Source organism: Leuciscus leuciscus, assembly GCF_965113295.1.
Source record: "Leuciscus leuciscus genome assembly, chromosome: 1".
NCBI lineage: Eukaryota > Metazoa > Chordata > Actinopteri > Cypriniformes > Leuciscidae > Leuciscus > Leuciscus leuciscus.
In genome coordinates this window covers 36,887,780-36,912,176 of record NC_138725.1, presented here as the reverse complement: position 1 = coordinate 36,912,176, position 24,397 = coordinate 36,887,780, and the positions used below count along the sequence as shown (strand labels likewise).

The following is a 24,397-nucleotide window of genomic DNA, read 5'->3' as shown; positions in this document are numbered from 1 at the left end:
TTGTCATTTATTTATTAATAAATAAATAAATGAAATGAATTGGTCTACTCTGCTCTGATTGGTCAGATGGCCCAGTCTGTTGTCATTTATTTATTAATAAATAAATAAATGAAATGAATTGGTCTACTCTGCTCTGATTGGTCAGATGTCCCACTCTGTTGTGATTGGTCTACTCAAAGTATATTTGAAAAAGCATAATGGGGCACTTTGAAATTAAAAGTTGTATCTGTTACCATTAGTTAATGCACTCTGAACTAACATGAACACATTTGTATTAAGTAACATTAACAAAGGTTAATAAATGATGTAATAAATTGCTCATTGTTACCTCATATTAGTCAATGCATTAACTAATATTAACAAATGAGACCTAGTAGTAAAGTTTTACAGAGTTTTCAATATGCTTGTCTGATTGTAAATGTTTCGTTTTTTTTTACTTCTGGTAGGGATATTTTTTAGAGATAAAAAAAAAGCATTATTGAAATACTGAAACAAAGTAGCTGATGAAGCATATGGTGGCTATCTTTTTTTACAAAGCTTTGCATGTTTTTTGTGTGCCAGAAATAACATAAAATGGGAAGATAGGGCTCAAAATGAGAGACCGCCTGAAAATGTTTTTTCTGTCTCTCGGTTGCTGTTAGTATTGACCGTAATCTCTGTTCCGCCTCAGAACCCTGAACTTCAGCGCTATAAACTTCACAGAGAAATATCTCAACACAATTACACAGCACACAATTGATTTATGGAGCAATAACGTGTGCATCTCTCTTCAGGTTTTCCCTTGAATTGAGAAAAAAAAAACATAATGAGTGACTTGAAAAGTGCTTTTCACTAGCATTGAGAAGTCTGATAAATATTAACCCTGTCATCCCTGACATATTTTTAGCCATATTTTTATTTTTTTATATTTTTTTAGATAGAACAGTTTATTGAACCTTTAGACAAAATATTTGCATACATGTTTTTTTTTTGTGTGTGTTGAGTATCATTCTTTTATGGCTCATTTAGTGTGATATAGTGAGAATATGGAGCTCATACTTGAGGAGGAAGAATATCAACATCTGCATCAAATTGCATATTTTCGCGATATTTATATGAACAAAAAGTATGATGAAATTCTGATAGCTTGTAATGTAAATCAATGAGATCTTTATAACAGATAATAGAATACTTTTTGTACATAAAATGCATACAAATATCAGTCGTCACTATATATATATGGCTGTAATATGTCTTAGTAAGATAATATTTGAATGTTTAGTTTATGATCAAAGCTCTGTAGTTTCAAAACATATAATGTAATACAATGATATGATTACGAGATGAACAAATAAATCTTCCTCAAAAGCCTGACGATCATATTTGATACTCATATCTGAACATGATTTTTTGGAAAAAATGATTGATTGGATATTTAAGTAAACTTCAGTCCAGTAAGTGTTCATCTTGAAATATTATTAACAATATCAAAGTTATTCTTACATTTACTTTCTAAAAATCAGTAAAGATTTCACAGCAAAAACAAACAAACAAACACGTGAACCACGAGCAGAAGGAGGACGTTTTTTCAATTATACTAAAAGGTATTTTACTTGCTAAAAAAACTATCAATCAGACGGAAGGTGTGTATATTGTGTTCAACAGGTTTTTCAGCAAAGCTTTGATCATGTTGATCATATAGAGGACTAAGAAATGTGCGTATCAAATATGATTCAGTGGGCTTTATAGTTCTAAACACTTCAGCTGTAAAAAAGATTGAAAAATGATTAGATGACTCGTCTTGCCTTGGCTTTCTGTAGAGCTGAGCAATGACACAGATAAAGCTCTCAACTCTCCCATCTCGTGACCTCGGATCAGTGTCCTGGTCAGAGACGTCAATAACTGTGCGATTAGATGGAGGATTCTCCTGCCAGTGCAAGACGGTGAAGATTCCCATCACAGCCAGTGTCCTCTAACCCCACGGGGCTGAAGACGAGCTGAGAGTGTGTGTGTATTAGTGTCGAGTCCCTGTGCAGAACCTCTGCCCCGCTACACACACACACACACACACACACACACACACACACACACCATTAATGCTTAATGCAGCACCTTGTCTTGACCTCTGTCTCAGGACGCCGTTCACCGTTCACGACTGACTGCCACACATCAAGGCTGTCAGGATGAATGTGCACACTGGACTGAAGTTAGCTTGATTATTTATACAATTTCCATACAATTATCCATCTTTTTGTTGTTGTTGTTGTTGAAAAATCATGTTCAGATGTATTAAATATGATCATGCTTTCTTCTTTCAATAATCATTGTATTGCATTGCATTATACGTTTTAAGATCATACGACTTTAAATATCATCTTACTAAGATATATTATTGGCAGATACAGAGTGACGACTGATATTTATATACATTTTATGTAAGTATTTGCTAAAGATCTCTTCAGTGGCGTAAGTTTGTTTTAAAAAGTGGGTGGGACATGTGGAGTGGGGGTTGCTAATACAATGCTAAATCAGATATATGTACAATAAAATTACGATGTCCAGCAATCGATTTAAATAGTAGGCTACATGGGGTTTAATTAGTCGTTTAATGAGATGTAGCCTAATATATGTTGTCAGTGCTGAGAATTTTCATGTGAATAAATACATAGATCCGCCTATTTGAACAAAGTGTACCTTAATGGTCCAGTGGTAGAACTTTCCCCAACTGTGTCAGAAGTTCAGGGTTCTAATCCGCACTCGTATAGTTTTTTTTTTTTTTTTGTCAAAACCGATTATGTTCATCAGTGGTTGTATATCAAGCAGGGACACGTTTGTGTGCATTGTTTTGTGATTTCACCAGAATGAATAGAGAGTATCCGCAACGGATTGAAGCGCGCGAGTGTGACACGTCCGACGGTGCGGTGTGTGCGTGAGCCACACGAGAAAACACTGTATCCGCGCCACTGATCGCAGCGGCAACGAGCACTTTGATCACGTGATTTAAAAAACACATTTCAGCGCTAGATCGTCTCTTATTTAAAAAACGAACGAAATGAATGCTCTGCTGGTTAACTGGAGATGTTTTATTTATTTGTAGAATTGGTACATTCGTGCCGCGAGATGTTTTAAAAAGTGGTGGGGACAATATCGACCCTGGCAAAAAGTGGTGGGGACATGTCCAACCCGTCCCGCCCACAAATTACGCCATATCTCTTTGATTTACATTAAAAGCATCAGGATTTCATCTTATTTTTGGCCGTATATTATCAGCATCTGCACTATATTTCACATTTTTGCTCAGTTTGGGTCTCTGAATCAAAGTGAGGTGGTTTTTTTTTTACCCTTGATGTTTTGATCTATTTTGCTTGTATAACATTTGCTTGTCTTCTTTCAGATTAATCCAAAATACACATTTAAGTATTTAATTTATTGCATCTGTAGATTTCAAACACAATACATATCTTTAAAGTGTTTTTCTCCACTTCAGCAGCATTTCAGAAAACATGAACATGATACAAAGCAATAGTCTTAATGTCCTGTGATTAACCAACTTGAGAATTTTTGAGAAAAAATTTTTTTAGTTAGTTGATTTTACCCTTTTCACCATGTTGTCTTGTCTAAACCCTGAATAAAGGTATTCTTCAGTGGAACAGACGTCAGCATAATGTCTGTCGCGGTCGGGCCGGATGATTCATTCAAATGGAAGTTGAAACACTTCTGCGTGGTTTTAATACAACACAAGCTTTTTCAGGGACATGCCGTGATTGTTTTTAACTACTCTGCTTTATTTGTGCGATTTGTTTTCATTTTATAACACTTGCAGGGTCTGTCTTTGCAGGGCATTATGGGAAAGAAAACTTCCGCAGTGGTCAAGACATGCACAACTTCATCTCCTCTGGCTTTGTGACAATCGGCAGGAGTCACTTGAAAGGTAACCACACAGATCGTGATTTGATGAACGACACCTTGTTAACAGAATAAGTTAAGCTTGAGCATCATTTGACCTCAGGTTTGCATTTTGTATCAAATGCAGTGAAATTCCGACACTTTTTAAATGCCACTGTATCTGTACTGCATCCTCCTGATAACAGTGTTATTTTCATATTTTTTTATACACTGAAAAAACACTTAGTAAAATTTACTTAATTTTTCTTTGGGAAGTTTTCACACGCATATTTTATAAGTAAATTTCACATATGGAATTAAGTAAACTCTACTTAACTAAGTTAAGTGAAAATAACAAAGAATAAGTAATTTCAACTTGGCTAGTAAAAGGTTGAGTAATATCTATTTATTTGAAGTTTCCTTTGCAATACATTTCACTCAAATAATATAACATTGAATTAAACCACACTTTTAAAATATATGCGTCACTTAGAAACATCTAAGTAATTAACACAATAGATATTGTGTGAGACATAATACATTTCAGAAGTTATAAGCCTTGTGAACGCAGAGACCTCAATACTTGGTAGACAATACACAATGATGTTAACATTTGATGGATCGTTACTGTGTTTGAATGTGTCATTTTGAGAAGTAAATGAACTCCAAATGTCACAAAATGGCAAGTACTAATCCTAACAACAAAAGCAATGATGAAACAGTGTAAATACAGCTGGAAAACAGTGAGAAATCAACCTCATTAACTATTCAAGGCCCAGTGCATGATGGGAACACCAGTATCAGAAAAGTTGAGTAATTTTACAACGTTGATATTTGTGACCCTGGATCACAAAACCAGTCTTATGTTGCACGGGTATATTTGTGGCAATAGCCAACAAAACATTGTATGGGTCAAAATGATAGATTTTTCTTTTATGCCAAAAATCATTAGGATATTAAGGAAAGATCATGTTCCATGAAGATATTTTGTAAATTTCCCACCTTAAATATATAAAACATTTATTTTTGTGAATGGATGCAGAACTATCGCCAATAGAAATGGACAACTTTAAAGGCGATTTTCTCAATGTTTAGATTTTTTTTTGCACCCTCAGATTCCAGATTTTCAAATAGTTGTATCTCGGCCAAATATTGTCTTATCCTAACAAACCATACATCAATGGAAAGATTATGTATTCAGCTTTCAGATGATGTATAAATCTCAATTAAAAAAAAATACACATAAGACTGGATTTGTGGTCCATTTATGCTTTCATTTCTACACGCTTGAATTGAGTACTAATATAGTTTTTTTATTATTATTATTCTTGCCTGAACTAACTTTTTCATGTAAATTACATTGGTTTTTCTGTAGTATTTACTTGACCACAAAATCATTTTTATCAGTGTAGTTTTAAGTTTTAAAAGTAAAAAAGAAAAAAAAAAAAAAAGTGCTTTTGTTGCTTCTATTTTTTTAAATATATTTTTTATATATATATATATATATATATATATATATATATATATATATATATATATATATATATATATTATTTTTTTTTTTAGTTTAGTTTAGTTTAGTTTAGTATTTCAACCAGTGGTATTTTAGTATCGTTGAGATACCATCATAGTTTTTATTTTCATATTTTCCATTTTCATTTCAATTGTCCATTTTTTGCACTTTTGTGGTGTATTTTTGACATTTTAACAATTTTTTTATGTCTATATGGTTTTCTTGAATTTTTATTACATTTTTAGTTTTAGTTATTTTAGTACATCACCATTAAACTAAATTAAAATGATAAGCTGAAATAAAAGAAGTTTAGTTTTTATATCAGTTTTTGTTTCAGTTATTGTTTATTGTATATCTACCAAGGATCATTAAAAAAATATATATATTTTTTTTTTCAACCTAATATTTAGAATATTTTATTTCAGCTTTATTTCAAGTATCAAAAATATATATATATATATATATATATAGTTTTAGATTCTGTTTACACTAACAACACTTTCAATGTCATTTAAAAACAATTGTTAATGCTTAAATACATATTACAGATCTTCCCTTTCCAATTACTCAACTCAATTGACAAAAAAAAATTAATAAAAAAATAGACGACCGAATAAAAGCCCCCAAACGTCTAGTTGTTTTTCATTTGTGGAGTGCGTGTCCTATGGGGAGATTGAGCTGTTGACAGTGCAATAATGACGTTTCCTAAAGCTAATGAACAGACGAGGAAGCTTGTGGGAAAGAAAAGATCTGCCAAGCGTCTGCGCTCCTCATTGTCTCTCCTGAGTGAATCACCGCGGCCCACATAATCACGCGATTGTTAAACAACATAATCGACCGGCTTACACACACACACAGTAACATTTACATTCATAGCCATCTGAGGAACATCCGTGACATCATCGCTCTCACCTATGACATCACACATCACACGGAATGATTGCCGTTATTATTTTGACACAAAATCACCACCTTGACGAATGAAGAAGGTTTCCTTGGCGAATGAAGAATGTCAGTTGGTTGAATCATCTTTTGAATGAGCTGATTGTGCGTCACTATAGGCAGATTTGTCGGCGTGTGATTCAGACGTGACTGTAAAAGAGGATAAAGTTAATACCCCGACACTTCCTCAAGGTGAAAGAGTTTAATAAGTTGCTTAAGTATTTTTTTTTTTTGCTTATTCAACTTCTATCAGAAGCCCCTGCGGTTCATGCAAATTGGCCTTAATCTTCACCCTGTTTAATTCCACCTGATTGAATTTGTTTCTAGATTCTCTCCGGAGGCAAAGGAGTGAAGCTGCCCGCTCGTTCTGCTCCTCAAACTCACGACTCGTTTCAGCTCGGCCTGATAGAGGCAACACCAAATCTTACTTTCAGCCTCTTTACTTTCTTAAATCTCATCTGTGGACGTTAATTGTGCACACGTTTGGCTTTCATTATAATATTGTGACCCTGGACCACAAAACCAGTCACAAGTCGCACGGGTATATTTGTGGCAATAGCCAATGATACATTCTATGTACATAATTATCGATTTTTCTTTTATGCCAAAAATCATTAGGATATTAAGCAAAGATCATGTTCCATGAAGATATTTTGTAAATATCCAACCGTAAATATATAAAACATTTATTTTTGTGAGTGAATGCAGCACAGTCTCGAACATAAATGGACAACTTTAAAGGTTTCGATTTTTTTTGCACCCTCAGATTCCAGATTTTTAAATAGTTGTATCTCGACCAAATATTGTCCTATATATCCTTAGCTTATTTATTCAGCTTTCATATGATGTATACATCTCAATTTCAAGATTGTGACCCATGTGACTGGTTTTGTGGTCCAGGGTCACATATTGCATTCAAATCTATGAATATATTCATTAAACAAATTTTAAGAATCTTTTAGCAGTTTTATTTTATTTGTATGCTTTGTAATAATTCATAATATTTTGAATTTGCTTTTATTTTAATACTTTTGGTTTGCATTTTAATTATAGTTTCAGTAATTGCGTTACTTTATTGGTTTTTATTTTTTTTTTAAACTGTTTAGCTTTATTTTTTATTTAAGTTTTAGTAATTTATTTTATAGGTACTTAAAACAGCTTTACTTTTTAGATGGATATTTTTTTTATTTATGTTAATTGGTCACCAAATATTTATTTAGATTGTTCATTTTGCATTACAAAAGTAAATGGGTATATAAATATCTTTATCACTACATCTTGTTGATGAAAGTATTATTTTAGTATGATTTATACACAATTATATTATTAATATTTAGAATTAGCTTTTATTTTTAACATTTTTATTTTTAACATTTTCATGTGCATTTGTCACTAATATTATTTGTTTAGTTGTCACTTTTATTAGTTTTCTAGCTAATATTTATATTTAACTTTAATTTTAATTTAATTTTTAATATTTTTTTATTCTTTTTTACAAACTATGTACTATGGAAAATAATGTTGTCAAAACAATCCTCGTTCAGGTGTCAAAACGCTGCATTCTGCTGTCAGGCCAGTAGATGGCGATGCCACTTTGTAACGAAACACTCCGCGCCTTTAGACTGAACACGTAACATGCATGCGCATGACATCACCGTTATCACAAAATCGCATTTTTGTAGTTTACACGGAGATGATAACGGTATCGTTTTCAAAAACTGGTAACATTTTCAAAATGTTTTCAAAAAGTTTTTTAGAGTAAACGGACCCTTAGTTTTACAACATTTTACATCAACTTAAACTTATTTCAGTTAGTTGCCATAGTAACATTTCTCATTTTCATTTAAGTTTTAGTTTCAAGGTTTAGATATTTTTAAATTATTGATATTAAAGCTTTATTTCAAGTAACAACAATGTTGTTGTTTTTAGTTTTAATGTTTATAATAACAACTCTGGTCAATTAAGCAAATTTTTTGATGCTTGAAAGTGTTTATATTGATATTAAGGAGCATTTCATGTTTACAGAGCATGAAGTCCTCAGTGTTTGTGCATGAAATATGTTGATGTGTGTGTGTGTGTGTGTGTGTGTTTGTGTTTCTGCAGCGCAGCACTCTGTAGACGATCTCGGGCAGTCGTGGCAGGGCGAGCTGGGCGTTCCTCTGTCCTACAGTATGTATCGTGCTTCATTCATGCATTTAAAACACAACACACGCGTTCCTCATGGATGAGCTCTGTGTCCTGAGTCCTGACTGATTTTGGGATGTTCTGCAATCTGTCGGAAGCCACACTTGCGCTAAACGCCCCTCTTGCGAAGAGGAAAACGATAGCAAATATGTCCTAATATCGTCCTAAAGTTAATTGTATTAGAAACATTGAATATTAAGCAATTTTACAAATTTACAAATTCAAGCGTAGAATGTCTTATGTTGTATTCTTTTCTTTTTTTAAGAAAAACAATGCAAATTCAAGATTTAATGCAAATGTCAAAATAATTTGTATTATATTATATTATATTATATTATATTATATTATATTATATTATATTATATTATATTATATTCACTACTGTTCAAAAGTTTGCTGTCTGTAAGATTTTTTTATGTTTTTGAGAGAAGTCTCACCGTGGCTGAATTTATTGGATCAAAAATACAGTAAAAACAGTAAAATTGTAACATTGTGATCAAAGCTGAATTTTCAGCATCATTACTCCAGTCTTCAGTGTCACATGATCCTTCAGAAATCATTCATTCTAATATGATGATTTGATGCTCAGTTATTATCAATGTCGAAAACATTGTTGTGCTGCTTCATATTTTTGTGGAAACTGTGATATATTTTTGGGGGATTCAATTTCAAAAGAGCAGCATTGATTTAAATTAGAAATATTTTGTGACATTATAAATACTGTCACTTTTACATTTACATTTAGCAGACGCTTTTATCCAAAGCGACTTACATTGCATTATCCTATACATTTATACATAGGTATGTGCAATCCCCTTAGCCTGACTACGTCAGACTTTGTACTTCCGCTCAATTTCATTTCGCTTCTGTACTCAGTCTGAGACAGCGTCATAGCTTTCCGTTTTCCTCCGGCCTGAAAACAGCCGGCCAATCAACGAACAGAGGGCGGGCTGAGAGCCGTGACGTAGACGCTGATTGTACCGTGGATGCATAGATTTACTTCACATAATCTGCAGAAGTCATTCACAGCCATGTTCACTCCGGTGTTTCGCTCGATGGTTTTTGTTTTCGCATCATATGTGTGTTTACAGTGGAAGTTAGATGCGGCTGAGCATGCGCATAACACACGCCATAACCAAACGTTATGTGATTGGCTTACGGGTAACCAATGATTTTAAACTTCAGACAAGCGCCCCCCCGCGAGAGAGAAAACACTTCTCTATTATGCCATTCCAGACTCTGTCTACGAAGCAAAGCGAAGTAGCAGAGTTTGGTATTACCAGGCTACAATCCCCTGGGATCGAACCCACAACCTTGCGTTGTTAACACAATGCTCTTACCACTGAGCTACAGGAAAGCTTTTGATCAATTTAATGCATCCTTTATGAAAATATTAAAAAAAAATCTTTCTGACCACAATCTTTTGAAGGGTATTAGAATTTGAAGAGTTTTTAGACCATTTTTGCTAAATATTTATGCTAGTTTTAGTCATTTTTACCATGCACTAACAATATTTTTTTGCTCGATTTTAAGAAATTTTTGCTATATTTGAGTTTTTTTGCAGTGGTCAGTCTAGAAGACGGGCTGAGACGTTCTGTCGAATGTCAGTTCGAGGAAAGATCTGGATCTTGCTCAACTGAATGTTGGGTTGTGCGTATGTGAGGGTGTTTTGACATAATACAGAATGTGACATATATGTAGTGATTTATAGTTTCCTAGTTTAATGTAGGTGTTTGTTGGGTAAACGGCATTTATGTGCAGCGGTTCTGCTTTTATGTGCTCCCTTGTGCTTCACGTAAATTAACTTTTTGATTAATTTCACCTCCCGTACCAGCATGAGCAAGTTTAGTGTTGGTTCATTTCTAGCCTTTTTCCCAGTACAGTATCTCTAGGTTATTAATGACAGTTGTTGCGGATTTCTCCTCGCTGTTACCATGGTGATCCTTTTAACCACTGTGCCATATAATTCAACAAAAACGTTTGGCTCTAAACCAGCTTAAATCCCTCTTTGTTTAAACCCTGGGATTATTCAGCTGACCTGCAATAATTACAGCTTTAATTATACTGTGAACTCTCAACAAACATAATTAGTGCTGTTTGCACTAGCAAGCATTGCTGTTACTATTGCTCATATTCAGAGTTAGTGATTTAACAAACCCAGAAGTATCGTTTGTGCTGCAAACTGTTGTTGGGGGAAATGAATGCAATTTTGTTTTTACACAATGCTCTCATGTAGTTTATGCATACATGCATTCATGCACCCCTGTTCATGTAGTATCTTTTTTTTTTAGAGTAGACCAATCACAGCAGACTGGGCCATCTGACCAATCAGAGCAGAGTAGGTTCTCAGAAAGTAAGGGTTTAGAGAGACTGAATTCTTCATCAAACTGTTTCAGACACTTTAAGAAAAGAGCTGATGCTGCAATGTATATTTTGAGAAAATCAAAAGTGTTTTTTGACCTTGGATGCATGTAAACTTATTGTAGGAGACCTAAAGAAATTTCAAAAGTTATTATTATCATAATTTGTTTTAATTTGTTTCAGATCAAATGTATTTTATTTCAAGTGACTGGTTTTGGTTGTAGTTAACTATAGTAGCCCTGGCATGCATGTGTTCATGTGCAGGTCAAAGAAATCCCATTGGTCCTATCAGAGCTAATAGACTGTGTTACAGCTGCTGTGTTGTGTTTTAATTTCTCTGGTAAAAGCTTTATTCCCGTCCGCAAGGACCTGGTGTGTAATCGCAGCAGATTTCCAGCCGCGCTGTGAGCAGAAAGGTAATATCTCTGGCAGTGTTTCAGCTCTGATGCCATCAGCAACTGAAGTCTCACACCTGTTTAGACGTCCAAACAGAGTCTGGCGTTTTGGAGAACCAGTGCCAAGGATCGGTCAGATCCACTTAGACAGAAACAGCTGCCAGTCATGATGAACAGCAGACAGATCCGCCAATGTGACTGACAGGGTTTGTGTAAAGTAGTATAACCTTGCCTAACCGTGTAATACCGCTCACATCAATCATCTTGTTGTGAAGGCAACACGTCTTAACAATTTACACATCAAACGCATGCCGTTAATCTCCACGAACACTTTAACTCTTAACCCTAAACACATCCAAAAACATCCCAGAGCCCTGTTTAAGAGATTTCATTCATAGTCTTCCTTGCCTACATGATGTGATGCATAAACACTAAAGACTTGTACTAAATTCGTAGCTTTTGCAGCTTGGTTTCAACCCAGTGTCTTGTTGCACTGAGTACATCAAGCTCTTTAAGGTGTCAAATTTGCCTTTATCCCAAAATAATATTAGACCACAAGAGCTGGCGCTACTGTTATTGACTAATATTGATTTATTTCAACCGACGCCACACTTGCGAAGACCTCAGATAAAGCCAACTTTGGATCGAATATGAAACCGTCAAATATTATCATTATATTGTAATCGTTATGAGCATTATGTTGTAGTTGCTGCCTGACTTATTCATTGTGTCTGTTTAACTGAATACATGACGTTAACTAACCAATCACAACAGACTGGGCCATCTGACCAATCAGAGCAGAGTAGACCAATCACAACAGACTGGGCCATCTGACCAATCAGAGCAGAGTAGACCAATCACAACAGACTGGGCCATCTGACCAATCAGAGCAGAGTAGACCAATCACAGGAGACTGAGCCATCTGGCCAATCAGTGCAGAGTAGACCAATCACAACAGACTGGGCCGTTTGACCAATCAGAGCAGAGTAGACTAGTCACAACAGACTGAGCCATCTGGCCAATCAGTGCATAGACCAATCACAACAGACTGGACCATCTGACCAATCAGAGCAGAGTAGACCAATCATAACAGACTGAGCCATCTGGCCAATCAGTGCAGAGTAGTGCATGTCTGTTTACAAGCAACATAGTGTCGGCCCAGATCCGGCTCACATCTGGTACACGTTAAATTCACATGTACCAGATGTGGGCCGGATCTGGGCCGACACTATGTTGCTTGTCTGGGATCTTTCGTTAAATGTAAGCTAAATTCAAATGAACGTGAACTGAATTTTTGATACATCAGACTTGCAGTAGATGCTGTATAGAGTGTGAGACTCCAGGTAAGCCCTTGACCAGAGAGACACCTCCACCTGTCTGTCACTTCATCATCGGGGTGATTTACGGGCCGGGTGGGGCAGACGGCGGGCTTCTGGAGATTTATTTGACAGCATTGCCGAGGAGACGTCGGGCAGTAATGACCTGGGCCAATCCGAGCCATCCGTCTAAATGACACGGCGGAGAGATCAAGAAGCTCTCTGTCAGACAGAGTGTCTGTTTATCATGTCTGCTGATTTACTCGCCCGCACCCCGAGGGCTTTTGTGTGGTCTTTCTGGAGGTTGCGGTTGTTCGCCACATACACATTTTTTAACAGGAAATATGTCACCAGGGACCAACGGCGGTCCAGCTTCCCGAGTGATTGATTAGGTTTATTGATTAGTTTGGATGTTTTTAAACACCTCAAAAATGTCAAGAATAGAATTATTTGGGTGCAGGAAAACAAGTACAAATATCTAAACATTTATAAATCAAGTTTACTTGTTATCTCACGTTATGTTATTTGTTATGAAATTTGGCACACAGATAGAGGACAGTCTGAAATGTCACTATAGCAAATTTGGAGTTTCAATCCTCTAGTGCCACCAACTGTCCAAATTTGCACTCATGTTTATGCTAATAACTTTTGAACTGTAAAGGATCTTTTTCCCTTCGATTCGATTTCCCTATATTACGTCATTTTCTGTCATGACATTTTTTCCCGCCATTTTTAATTTCCCGCTAAACCTACTCTTTCGAACTCTTCCTATAGGCCATTGCTCCGATTTTCCCGTAAATTGAACCAGATCATCTTCAGACTGTGCCGACAAAAATGGTTTTTTCAACGAATTCAACGAAGTGACCGTCAAAATGAATGTGACTCTATATGACTGCAATTCGTTAGCGTATTCTGACCAAACTTGGTGTGTGTTATGTTTGTTATCACAAATTTGATTCAGTGCAGCATGCAGAGTTGAACGATACCCAATTTCCCCATATCGGCCAAAATATTTTTTTTGTTGTTAAATGCTATATTTTACGAATGCATTGGTGTATCGTTTCGAAACTTGGTATGTGTCTTCAGCACCATGCCCTGAAAGTACTCAAAAAGTTTTGGGGCCACTAGGGACCACCTTGTGGTCAGAAGTTATAATGAAATTTCCAAAAATGGCAATAACTTTTGATTACATTAACCTACTGTAATGTAACTGGTCTTAATCGATTCCTTGGGTCATGTCGAGAACATAGATATCAATTTTGCCATAGTCAGATGAATTTCCTGTCTGCCTTTTTTTTTTTTTTTTTACTCTCTTAGACTGTTTGTCCAATTTTCCCTAAATTTGAGTCAGATCATCTTCAGACTGTGTTGATGAAAAGTTATAGATTTGACAGACAAAACCGTTTTCATTTACCGCATCAACAAATTTGAGGCATGATGCCAAAAATGAGTCTGTATCTCTGCAATGCAGAGGCCAGTGCGTTTAGTGGCTAAATATTTATGCTAGTTTCACTAGTTTACTGACCCCAAACGTAGTAATGGCAGTGTATATTATATATGCACATTGCATATTGGTGGAATAGAGAAATACTTAAAAACAATGTGAGAAATATTGTCCTTGAAAAGGAGGAGAGACTGAAACAAACTGTGAGCTTTGTGTTGACATTCACGCAAGACCGATTTCTAATATCCAGCTCATTTGTGAAACAGTGACATGCTGAATAATAAACATCATAGAATTATTCAAGTGATTCTGCATTGTTTATATTTGACTTTAGAATAAGAATTGACTTTTTCAAGCATGTGCCAAACTGGGTCTTAAAGGTATTGTTCGGCCAAAAATGAACATTCGGTCATCATTTACTCACCCTCACATCGTTCCAAACCACAACCTACTTTCAAAATACATTTTATTTTTTTCATCTTTTTTTTCTTTTATTTTTTTCCTTTTTTTCTGAGAGGCGGATTGCAGTGTGAAAATCACCTAGGAATTCCTTTGACCATTGTATAATTGGCATAATATAGAACTGGAGAGGAACTCGGCTCTGCTTTTCTCGGTCAGCTGCTTTAACGGTTTGCTTTGTTAGTATCAGTTCAGAAGGTTGAGATTGAAATGGTCATATTGGAAAACTTGCTCTGGACACTTGAAGTGGCTCCTCATGGTAGATGACCTGCTTAATGACAGCAGAGGGAGCTCAGTCTGAAAATATGTCCGAAGGAGAGCAGGTTTCTCTGCCCTGTGTCCTCATTACTGCTCCGTGCCTTTGGGATCGTGCAGAGCGCAGATAAAGCACCCCTGCAGGACCTAGTTCAAATGCAAAGGGTTTTCTTATGGTGTGCAAATTATTTCAGCAGTATGTCTCTTTACTGTCTTCCTTTTCTTGTCCTTTGCTTTTTCTTTTTTCTCCCTGAATCTTTATACTTACTGCCCATTCACACCAATTATGATAACTATAAGATTACTATATTAGCGAACCAACCACCAACATCATATCATATTGTTCTGTTTATTTTAAGTGAGCGCTGTGGTTATGTCGTCTGCCGCTTTAAATGTTCCAGCTCTTAAAGCAGGATGGATTCTGATTGGCTGTCATATGGGGGGACCCATATGCAATGCAGCGCCAGGCGCGACGTAAGTGTTCTTTGCTAGTATCAGCCCGACGCAGTTATCATTTTGACGTCCTGCGCCACTTTGTTAAATAGCAAATGGATTTGGGAAAATTTGTGCGCTCATGGGCTGCTGGTCTGAAAACGAGGTATGTTCAGGTGTATTGTTAGCACGCTGCTATTTTGAGGCAACTGAAATAGACTGTGCCATTGGCTTTAGACCAGGTTTCATTTGGTCAATGGCGCAGTCTATTTCTGTTGCCTCAAAATAGCAACACGCCAACAATGCACCTGAACACACCTCGTTTTCAATATTTTTTTTTTGTTATTTAAAGAGCATGTTTGTAATGTGTGCCTTTAGGCGGGTCCACGACACGCATACACTTTGTCGCGTAGCATGCTTTAACCTTGCGCATGAGCAGATCCGTTTGCTCTCTGGAGTTCAGTTTTTCCGCTTGCAAATACCACCATCTAAATATAGCGAATCCACTATGGCGTGAGCGCAACTAGCATTTAAAGCAGGGTTTCTCAAACTCAGTCCTTGAGGGCCACTGTCCTGCACAGTTTAGCTCCAACCCTGATCAAACTCCAACCCCTGATCAAACACACCTAGCTGTGAGTTTCTAGTGATCCTGAAGACATTGATTAGCTTGCTCAGGTGTGTTTGATCAGGGTTGGAGCTAAACTGTGCAGGACAGTGGCCGTCCAGGACCGAGTTTGAGAAACCCTGATTTAAAGGGAATGGGAGATGAGACTCTGATTGGTTTATTGCATGTTATGCCCAAAACACACCAATTACTCTTTAAGAGAGTAGGGACAACCCTTTTAGACCATGCGCCGGGAGCACCGACCATTTTTCCCGTCGTTAAACTAGCAAAAGTGTATTCAGACACAGCCTAAGTGAACTTGCGCTTTGTGCTTTAGACCATGTGCTTAGATTGCTAAAATAGGGCCCATGGACACAGTTTGTTGATGAATCCGAATTTAGTGTTTACATGAACGCTAAATAAAGTGATCGGGTTGATGTGTGTGTTTATATGTCACAAGCTTCAAACTGGAATTGATTTTTTGACATGCGCACACTGCACAAATTCAGTTTGTTCATACTAACCATTTTCCCATATTGCTTCATTTCTTTGTTTTAAAGAGCAGACTTAGGGACAGATTTACTAAACAGGACAAATTAGCGCGAGAGCGCAATCCCATAATTGCGTGGAAAGTTCGGCGCGTGATCTACTGACGAATTACAGAACACAGACGCAGCCGTATAATTTCCACAATGACATCACAATCTACCAAGAACAGTGCAAATTAGCATCTGGTTTAAGACATGCTTTTTTAGGGTGGTAAATTGACAAGCGCAAACCTTAGTAAATCACCTTGATACACTTAAATAAACTATGCAAAAAGAACGGCCGCAACAATAACCCTGTCCACGCCTTTTCAGCGCTAAGTTTTCACTGTGTGAAAAGATGGTTTTAACGCGAAAGATGGTTTGCACTGGTGCAAGCTGTTAGTAAATCTGGCCCTTAATATATATCTATTTCAAGGCAATAACACATATTGTCAAATAAGTACATGAACCATTGTGCCGTGCTGCTTATATTTATCACGCAGTAAAAACGCCCCTTCCCTCGCCCAAAACACGGCGTCTGTGGATGAGAGTCTGAAACAAGGACTGGTGGGATGTTGTCCTGTTCCACTTCAAAGATGATGAGTGGAAGGAGAGTTTTACAATAGCACATCAGTCATTTATAACACTGGCTCATTTTATACATCATTACACTATTTCTACATCATTGCACATGTGCAGAAGGGTTTCAATCCGTTCAAGTGTTTACATGTCCTCTCGATCGTATTAGAAAAGTATTATTAATCACCCCTTACAATCCAAATTCATTTTAATCGGATTTGACCAATTCATTCCGATTGACGTGACTTTTTTTATTCTAGTACTCTGATTACAATCGGATTATTAGGGTCCATGTAAACACAGCTATTGTTTTTGTTGTTATTGTTATAGTTGTTGTATGGACACTGTTATTCTTTTACATTTAAAATTATTCTTAGAGCTATTTCTTTATTGTTGTAGTTAGTTATCGTCCTTTGTGCGAACGGGCCTTTAGTTTTTGTTTAATTTGAGAATCTATTTAGAATAATTAATCGTAAGTTTGCACTGTAGGTTTTATTAGTGGAGTCCCTGCATTATTCAGCAGTGAGATGAGCGTTTACTCGGTGAAAGCGCACTGTTATTATATCACACCGCTGATCAGACTGTGTTTGTATGCATGCGTGTGTATGAGTGTACGCTTGGCCTCTGATGCCGTCTGAATTCTGATAGCATGCTGTGTTATGGACCGAAAGGAGAAGCATAAACCAATGCAGCATGCGATCAGAATTCAGAAAAGTCTTCTCAGGTGCAGCACCCTTCATATAAATCACTGCGGCGTGATTCTCTGCTGAGTGCAGATGCTGTTTACGACACTCAAACAACATTTGGTGTGGGATTTACCAACCCGATCTCACGGCAATTCATTCAAATTTTACAAGGTGGATAATTCGTACGAATTCATACGACCTCACTTGTACGATTTAGTAAGATTTTTGCTAAAACGTACATATTTTATGAGTTGCCCAATTCATATGAATTCGTACAAATTACCTACCCCTGACCCCACCCCTAAACCTAACCATCACGTGGGTTTAGACAAATCATATGAATTCGTGCGAGTGAGGTCGTACGTATTCGTACGAATCAGACACCTTTTAATCACTCGTACAAATTCGTACGAATTGGTCGTGAGATAGCGTTGAATTTACTAAGAAATTGCTGGTAAATTTCTCAAATAATTGCTAAGAAACAGCAAGTAGCACTGTACATTGAACTGCAAGAAATTTTGAAGTAGAAAGAATGAAATAGTATTTTAATTATAGTACATTTTAAAAATAGTATTTAACATACTCCAGTGTGTGTGTGTGTGTGTGTGTGTGTGTGTGTGTGTGTGTGTGTGTGTGTGTGTGTGTGTGTGTATATATATATGTGTGTGTGTATGTATATAAATGTGTGTATATATATACAGTGGGTACAGAAAGTATTCAGACCCCCTTACATTTTTCACTCTTTGTTATATTGCAGCCATTTGCTAAAATCATTTAAGTTCATTTTTTTTCCTCATTATTGTACACACAGCACCCCATATTGACAGAAAAACACAGAATTGTTGACATTTTTGCACATTTATTAAAAAAGAAAAACTGAAATATCACATGGTCCTAAGTATTCAGACCCTTTGCTCAGTATTTAGTAGAAGCACCCTTTTGATCTAATACAGCCATGAGTCTTTTTGGGAAAGATGCAACGTGGTGCTGTGTGTACAATAATGAGGAAAAAAAAATAACTTAAATGATTTTAGCAAATGGCTGCAATACAACAAAGAGTGTAACATTTGAGGGGGTCTGAATACTTTCCGTACCCACTGTACCCATATGTGTGTGTGTGTGTGTGTGTGTGTGTGTGTGTGTGTGTGTGTGTGTGTGTGTGTGTGTGTGTGTGTGTGTGTGTGTGTGTGTGTGTGTGTGTGTGTGTGTGTGTGTGTGTGTGTATATATGTATGTATGTATAAATATACATTGCATTATATTATCATTTTTATTCCATTGCTTGTGTCTTGTGTAAGTGTAGTTTTTTTTATTGTTATCCAGCAACGTCTCAGTCCAGTCAGATTCATAATTTATTGCGTTTTTCTGTTTAATTTGTGTTACAGAATTCAAAGTGGTTTTTGCTCTGAGGCCATTTTTTTCTTTTTATGTTTCATTTAAAAAAAGCATTTATTTAATCAAACTCCAAAAACGGCTCGTTTGTATATTGCGGGTCACACGGGCAAATACATTTGCATTTGACTGCCTACAGAGCAAGACATCGATGAATAGTTATATATCATTGCATCGTAGGTCGATTTACGGCTGATATAAAAAGCCATTATAATCACTGACGCTGTCTACACTGGATACAGTATACAGATGTGTGTTCAGTTCAGAGTCTTTCAACAACAGGACAAATGGAAGTGAAAGAACGCTTGCTTTAAACACGTTCAGTTTAAACTGCTCGTTTGCGTCTCTATACAGACTTCAGAAGGATTTTAGCGTCGGAAACAAGTGCATGCTTTAGTTTAATAGCATCCTGGATTGTGTCTGAGGATTTTATGTTTGTTCTGAACATTCTGATTTGTTAACGAAGTACAGGTTAAAGAAGAGTTCATAAAGAAACTTTTGTTCGTGCGTGTGTGTGCAAAAAACTCTATTAACATTATAAGTGAACCTCAAGGAACTAAAAAAATCCCTGTCATGACCCGTTTAAATGGACTGCTGAGAGGTGACATCACTGAGGAGTCCAGGTCAAGGACAGTGTGTCTCTGTGACATCATCACCAGATGCCCTATAAAGGAACATTGCTGGAAGTGCATTCTAAGATTCGTAGGGCGGAATGTTTTTGTATGACATCACAGTCATAATGGTGCATGACGTTCTACTGGTCCTTTTGAGTCTCTTTATGATATCACAGTTTTTTGTGTTTTTTTTTTAAAGTTTTGGCATAATGTACTCTGAATAAGGTCTGGTTGTATATACGGGATGTTTAGTTTCAAAGTCATACACAGGTCAGTGGTTTAATTATTAATTCAGAGTGCAGGCATACACGCATTCATTTAGGGCTGCTTATTTCGTGTGCTTTAGAAGAGGAGAGCATCATTCAAGGGCTGCATTACTTTACTATGCTCCATAAGCTCATTAATAAAGCCATGAATTATTCATGAAGACAGCTTTCTGATGAAGAGCACTAAAATGAACTTTTTAAAAGAGAAAGTTGGCAATCTAAAAGGCGTTTTGAAAGCCTGCCTTTCTTGAGTTTCACTCATCAGTAACATTTCATGATAAAGCTGATATTAGTATATTTTAAAATGAAAAGAAGCAAACTGTGTGTAATCAATGTTTAACATCAAACATTTTGTTATGTAAATAACAACTTCAATTTCTATGCAATTAGTAGTATTTGTTAAAGCAAGAAGCTAATGTAAGTTAGTGAGTTGAACAAACTACAAACTTGTTTGTGACATGAATGATTTTTCAAATTATGTTTGTTGTTCAAATCTTTCTAGTTTCTCCCAACAAGATTTTTTTCTTTCATTTTTTAGACATTTCTGACAATAACAAACACAGTCAGACTGAACTGACTAATGTTCTTCCACGCAATCTGAATGGTCATGAATAACAAGCGGTTTCCCATGTTCACCACGAAATACAGACTTCTGCGCCTCAAAATAGGAAAACAAACCCAAAACGGCCTTACAAAACAGCTCTCTTAGGATGTTGGGAGGATTTAAGTATGGAAGTGAAATCTGCTCTGCTTTAGTAATTGTGTGTGGGACCAGGAAAGGAAAGTAAATAGAGCCTTTTCAAAGTTGTTGCATTCCTGTAGGTCAAAGACAACCAATTAGAATGACATTCTCACACATATTTCCCCACAGTTCACAACACAAGCTAATCAATGGCTACAGCGCTATAGTTTTACAAATGTGTTTGGGATGTGTTTCTCTTGATGATGATAATCCTGGATCTTCTGTTAGAAGTGTCCTTGAGCCTGTAATGGCACTGCAGTGAGGTGACGTCAGTGATAATGATCTCCAGCACACCGTTTGTGGACAGAGGAATCTTCCTCCTGCTGTTCCAGCACATCCATCGGCTCTGTAGATCACATCTGCAGTTTCCATTGATCTAGTTTCTCTTGTAAACTCTTCAAAATCCAAGTTCTTTATTGACATCGTTGGTTAAGAACATTTTATGGAGTCTTTCCATTCCACAAAAGGTCCTTCATAGTGGAAAAAGGTTATTTAGTTTTTTTTTAAATGTTCTTCTCATTGAGAAAAAAAAAATGGTTCTCTTTTAAAACTTTTTACTGAAAGGTTCTCTTGGGAACCAAAAATGATTTTTTTATGACATTGTTGTAAAATGTTTAGTTTAGTTTAGTTTAGTTTAGTTTAGTTTAGTTTTAGTTTGTTTAACCTTTTAGGTTATTTCTGTTTAGACTTTGTCTTTATTTTATTTTATTTTATAAAAACGGTTGTTTTGTTTTGTTTTGTTTTGTTTTGTTTTGTTTTGTTTTGTTTTGTTTTGTTTTGTTTTGTTTTGTTTTTTGGTCTGTTTCCAAAAAATTTAAATAAAATTGTTTAGTTTTGTTTAGATTGTTTTTATTTAATTTAATTTGCATCTATGGTTCCATGAAGAACCTTTAACATCCATGGAACTTTTCTATTGCACAAAAGGTTCTTTATAGATTTAAAAAATGTTCTTTTCACTAAGAACATTTTTTAGTTTTAACTGAAAGGTTCTTGGGGAACCAAAAAAGGTTTGTGAGAGTGATTTGTGTTGTGCTGTTATGCGTGTATGTGGTGAGGAGGTGTTAATCTGAACAGATCTGGCCCGGTAGGAAGCTGATTTCCGCCCACAGGCCTGAGCGCGTCCCGCTGTGAAATGAATTGCGCTCATGGTCTGAGGAGCAGGCGTCAGTGTCCACTCAAACAGCCCTGAGACTGCCTGCATGTGCTGGCCATCCAAACCAGGTCATTCTGGCCCTGAAACGTCCTGTCCTCACTGTTGGAAAACTCCTCAAGACATGTTTAGTAACTATTCCTCTATCTCAGGGGTCAGCCATCTAAGATGAGGGAGGCATGTGTCATTGGCAGCAATAGCAAGTGTATGTATACAATTTTTATATATATATATTATTTTTTTTAAATTACATTTTATTTCATTTTATTTCATTTTATTTTACTTTACTTTACTTTACTTTTTTATTTTACTTTATTTTTATTTATTTTACTTTATTTTATTTTACCTACACACCATCTACCTTATTCATAGTTTTGTGGTCTTTTCTGGAAGATATCTTTTTTTTTTTTCTAAATTTTTTTGCCTATACCAGACTTCATTTGTAGCAAGAATGAATATGGTTTGTGTTGGATTCATACAGCGCGGTGTGTTCGACCAAGGCCTCTTGTCCTAAGAAGCATAATTTCCTCTTGTCCGTTTCATAACTTGCCTTCATTCTCTCGTGCTTATGTTACAGATCAATCACAGAACGCCTTCTGCCTTATTCCTTTGAAACTGAGAAAGAGCTGCAAATAACCCAGCACATTTCTGCTGACCTGCTAAAGAAATGAGATTGAACGGATAGAGAGAGACAAAGTTGAGGAAGCTACTTCAAAACGTAATTTAAAACCAGAGTCAGTCCTTGTAGACATACACTACAACAGGGACGTGCAGAGGGTTCCTCAGGGGCAGAGGCAGGGGCTCAAATGTAAAAATGGGCATATATATATATAGAGAGAGAGAGAGAGAGAGAGAGAGAGAGAGAGAATCTGAATATATATATACTGTATATATATATATACTACATACATACATACATACATACATACATACATACATATATATATACAGTACATATATATATATATATATATATATATATATATATATATATATATATATATATATATATATGCTTTGCATCACATCAATAAATTATGTGCCTGCACTACAAGCTACTTAACAATAGCAAAGTACATTAGAGCTATTTAATGGAACAATATCTTTATAAATATCAGATTAGAGCAGTTTTTATTATTATTGTTATATTTCCATTGTTTTAAAATATGTCGAGTGATGCATCACTTGTAAGTTAGTAACTCCTCAACACTGATTCCCACACGCTTATTAATAACTCTGATGAAAAAAGAAAAAGAGTGGAAAGGTTAGGAAAGAGGATAGTCATGCGGAGAGGAGGATGTGCTTCAGCGCTCGGAGAACTTGAGCACAAATCGAAACCCCACAGACACAATCTGTGCCGACCCAAATACTGAACAAACACTGAGCCTTCTGCACAAGAATACATAAACCACCGTTCTGAGGGGTGAGGTCGCTAAGAGTTTTTAATGTTTTCGACTCTTCTGCTCACCAAGGCTGCATTTATTTGATCAAAGATGCAGTAAAAACTGTAATATTGTGAAATATTATTATAATATGAAATAAGTGTTTTCTATGTGAATGTATTTTAAACTGTAAGTTATTGCTGTGATCAAAGCTGAATTTTCAGCTTCATTACTCCAGTCTTCAGTGTCACATGATCCTTCAGAAATCATTCTAATATGATGATTTGATCCTCAAGAAACATTATCAATGCTGAAAAAAGTTGTGCTGCTTCATAGAATTCTCTGACGAATAGGATGTGTCAACATTTATTTGAAATGTAAATCTTTTGTAACATTATAAGTGTATTTACTGTCACGTTTGATCAATTGAATGAATCCTTGCTGAATAAAAGTATTAGTTTCTGACTGACCCCAAACTTTTCAATGGTAGGGAAAGAAAAAGCATTTTAAAATCTCAATTGTTTCATTTAGACAGCAGTGAGATTAAATATTGCTGCTGTTACAGGGCTTGAATTTCAGTGTGGGATTGCATGTATTGCGCATAATTTGACTAATTCCCACAGATTTTGTGCTCAAACTCAAAGTGCAGCACATAAAGCCGCCTCTCAGCACTAAATTGAGCTCTTTTTTGCTGCTTATTGCTCTTAAACAGTCAAAATAATGTCAAAATGCCAGTCTTGGTATTCACATAAACACTGTCAGTTATTTTAAGTGAATGTAAGCAGTTGAGAAAGAAAACACATGTGTAACAGTATAATGGATCAGTGCATCAGGTCTTAAAGTAACAGCAGCCTAATATTCCTGCCGCCAAATTATGAGATCATATTAAAAATATCTATATGGCAGTTTTTCCTCATGGTATCAATGGCAAAATTGTGACCAGTGAAAATGCTGAGTGGCTTGTAACTTTGGAAAACCACTGTGACTGGTGGATTTGGTGGATTTGGATTTGATTTTATAATGTACGGTCAGCACAGCCGTTCCCTAAACACAAAGTACGCATAATCGCGAATTGGAAAGTGAAAGTAAAAAGCAAACGCGCATTCAAAAACGTTTTCAATAATCCGTACACTGATAGCGGCTTCCTGATGCCTGCAAGTTATATACAATATAATCACCCAAATATATAATTATGAGAGAATAAAAATGCATTGGCATATATGATTTCCTCCAATCTCATATTTCTCTGCTTTAGGGGCTCAGAAGAATCCGTTATCTCCTTTCCCAAATT

General features: G+C 36.0%; 1 protein-coding gene across 3 annotated transcripts in view; it reads left to right on the top strand.

The window, feature by feature from the left end:
- The window catches only part of LOC309495082 (shisa family member 6), a 95,911-nt gene that overhangs the window by 25,159 nt on the left and 46,355 nt on the right, over positions 1-24,397 (top strand). For all 3 annotated transcript variants that reach the window (XM_082164633.1, XM_082164632.1, XM_082164631.1), the window contains exons 4-5: positions 3,818-3,910; positions 8,423-8,488. In XM_082164633.1, the coding sequence (XP_082020759.1) occupies positions 3,818-3,910; positions 8,423-8,488 (159 nt within the window). The remainder of the gene's footprint in view (positions 1-3,817; positions 3,911-8,422; positions 8,489-24,397) is intronic.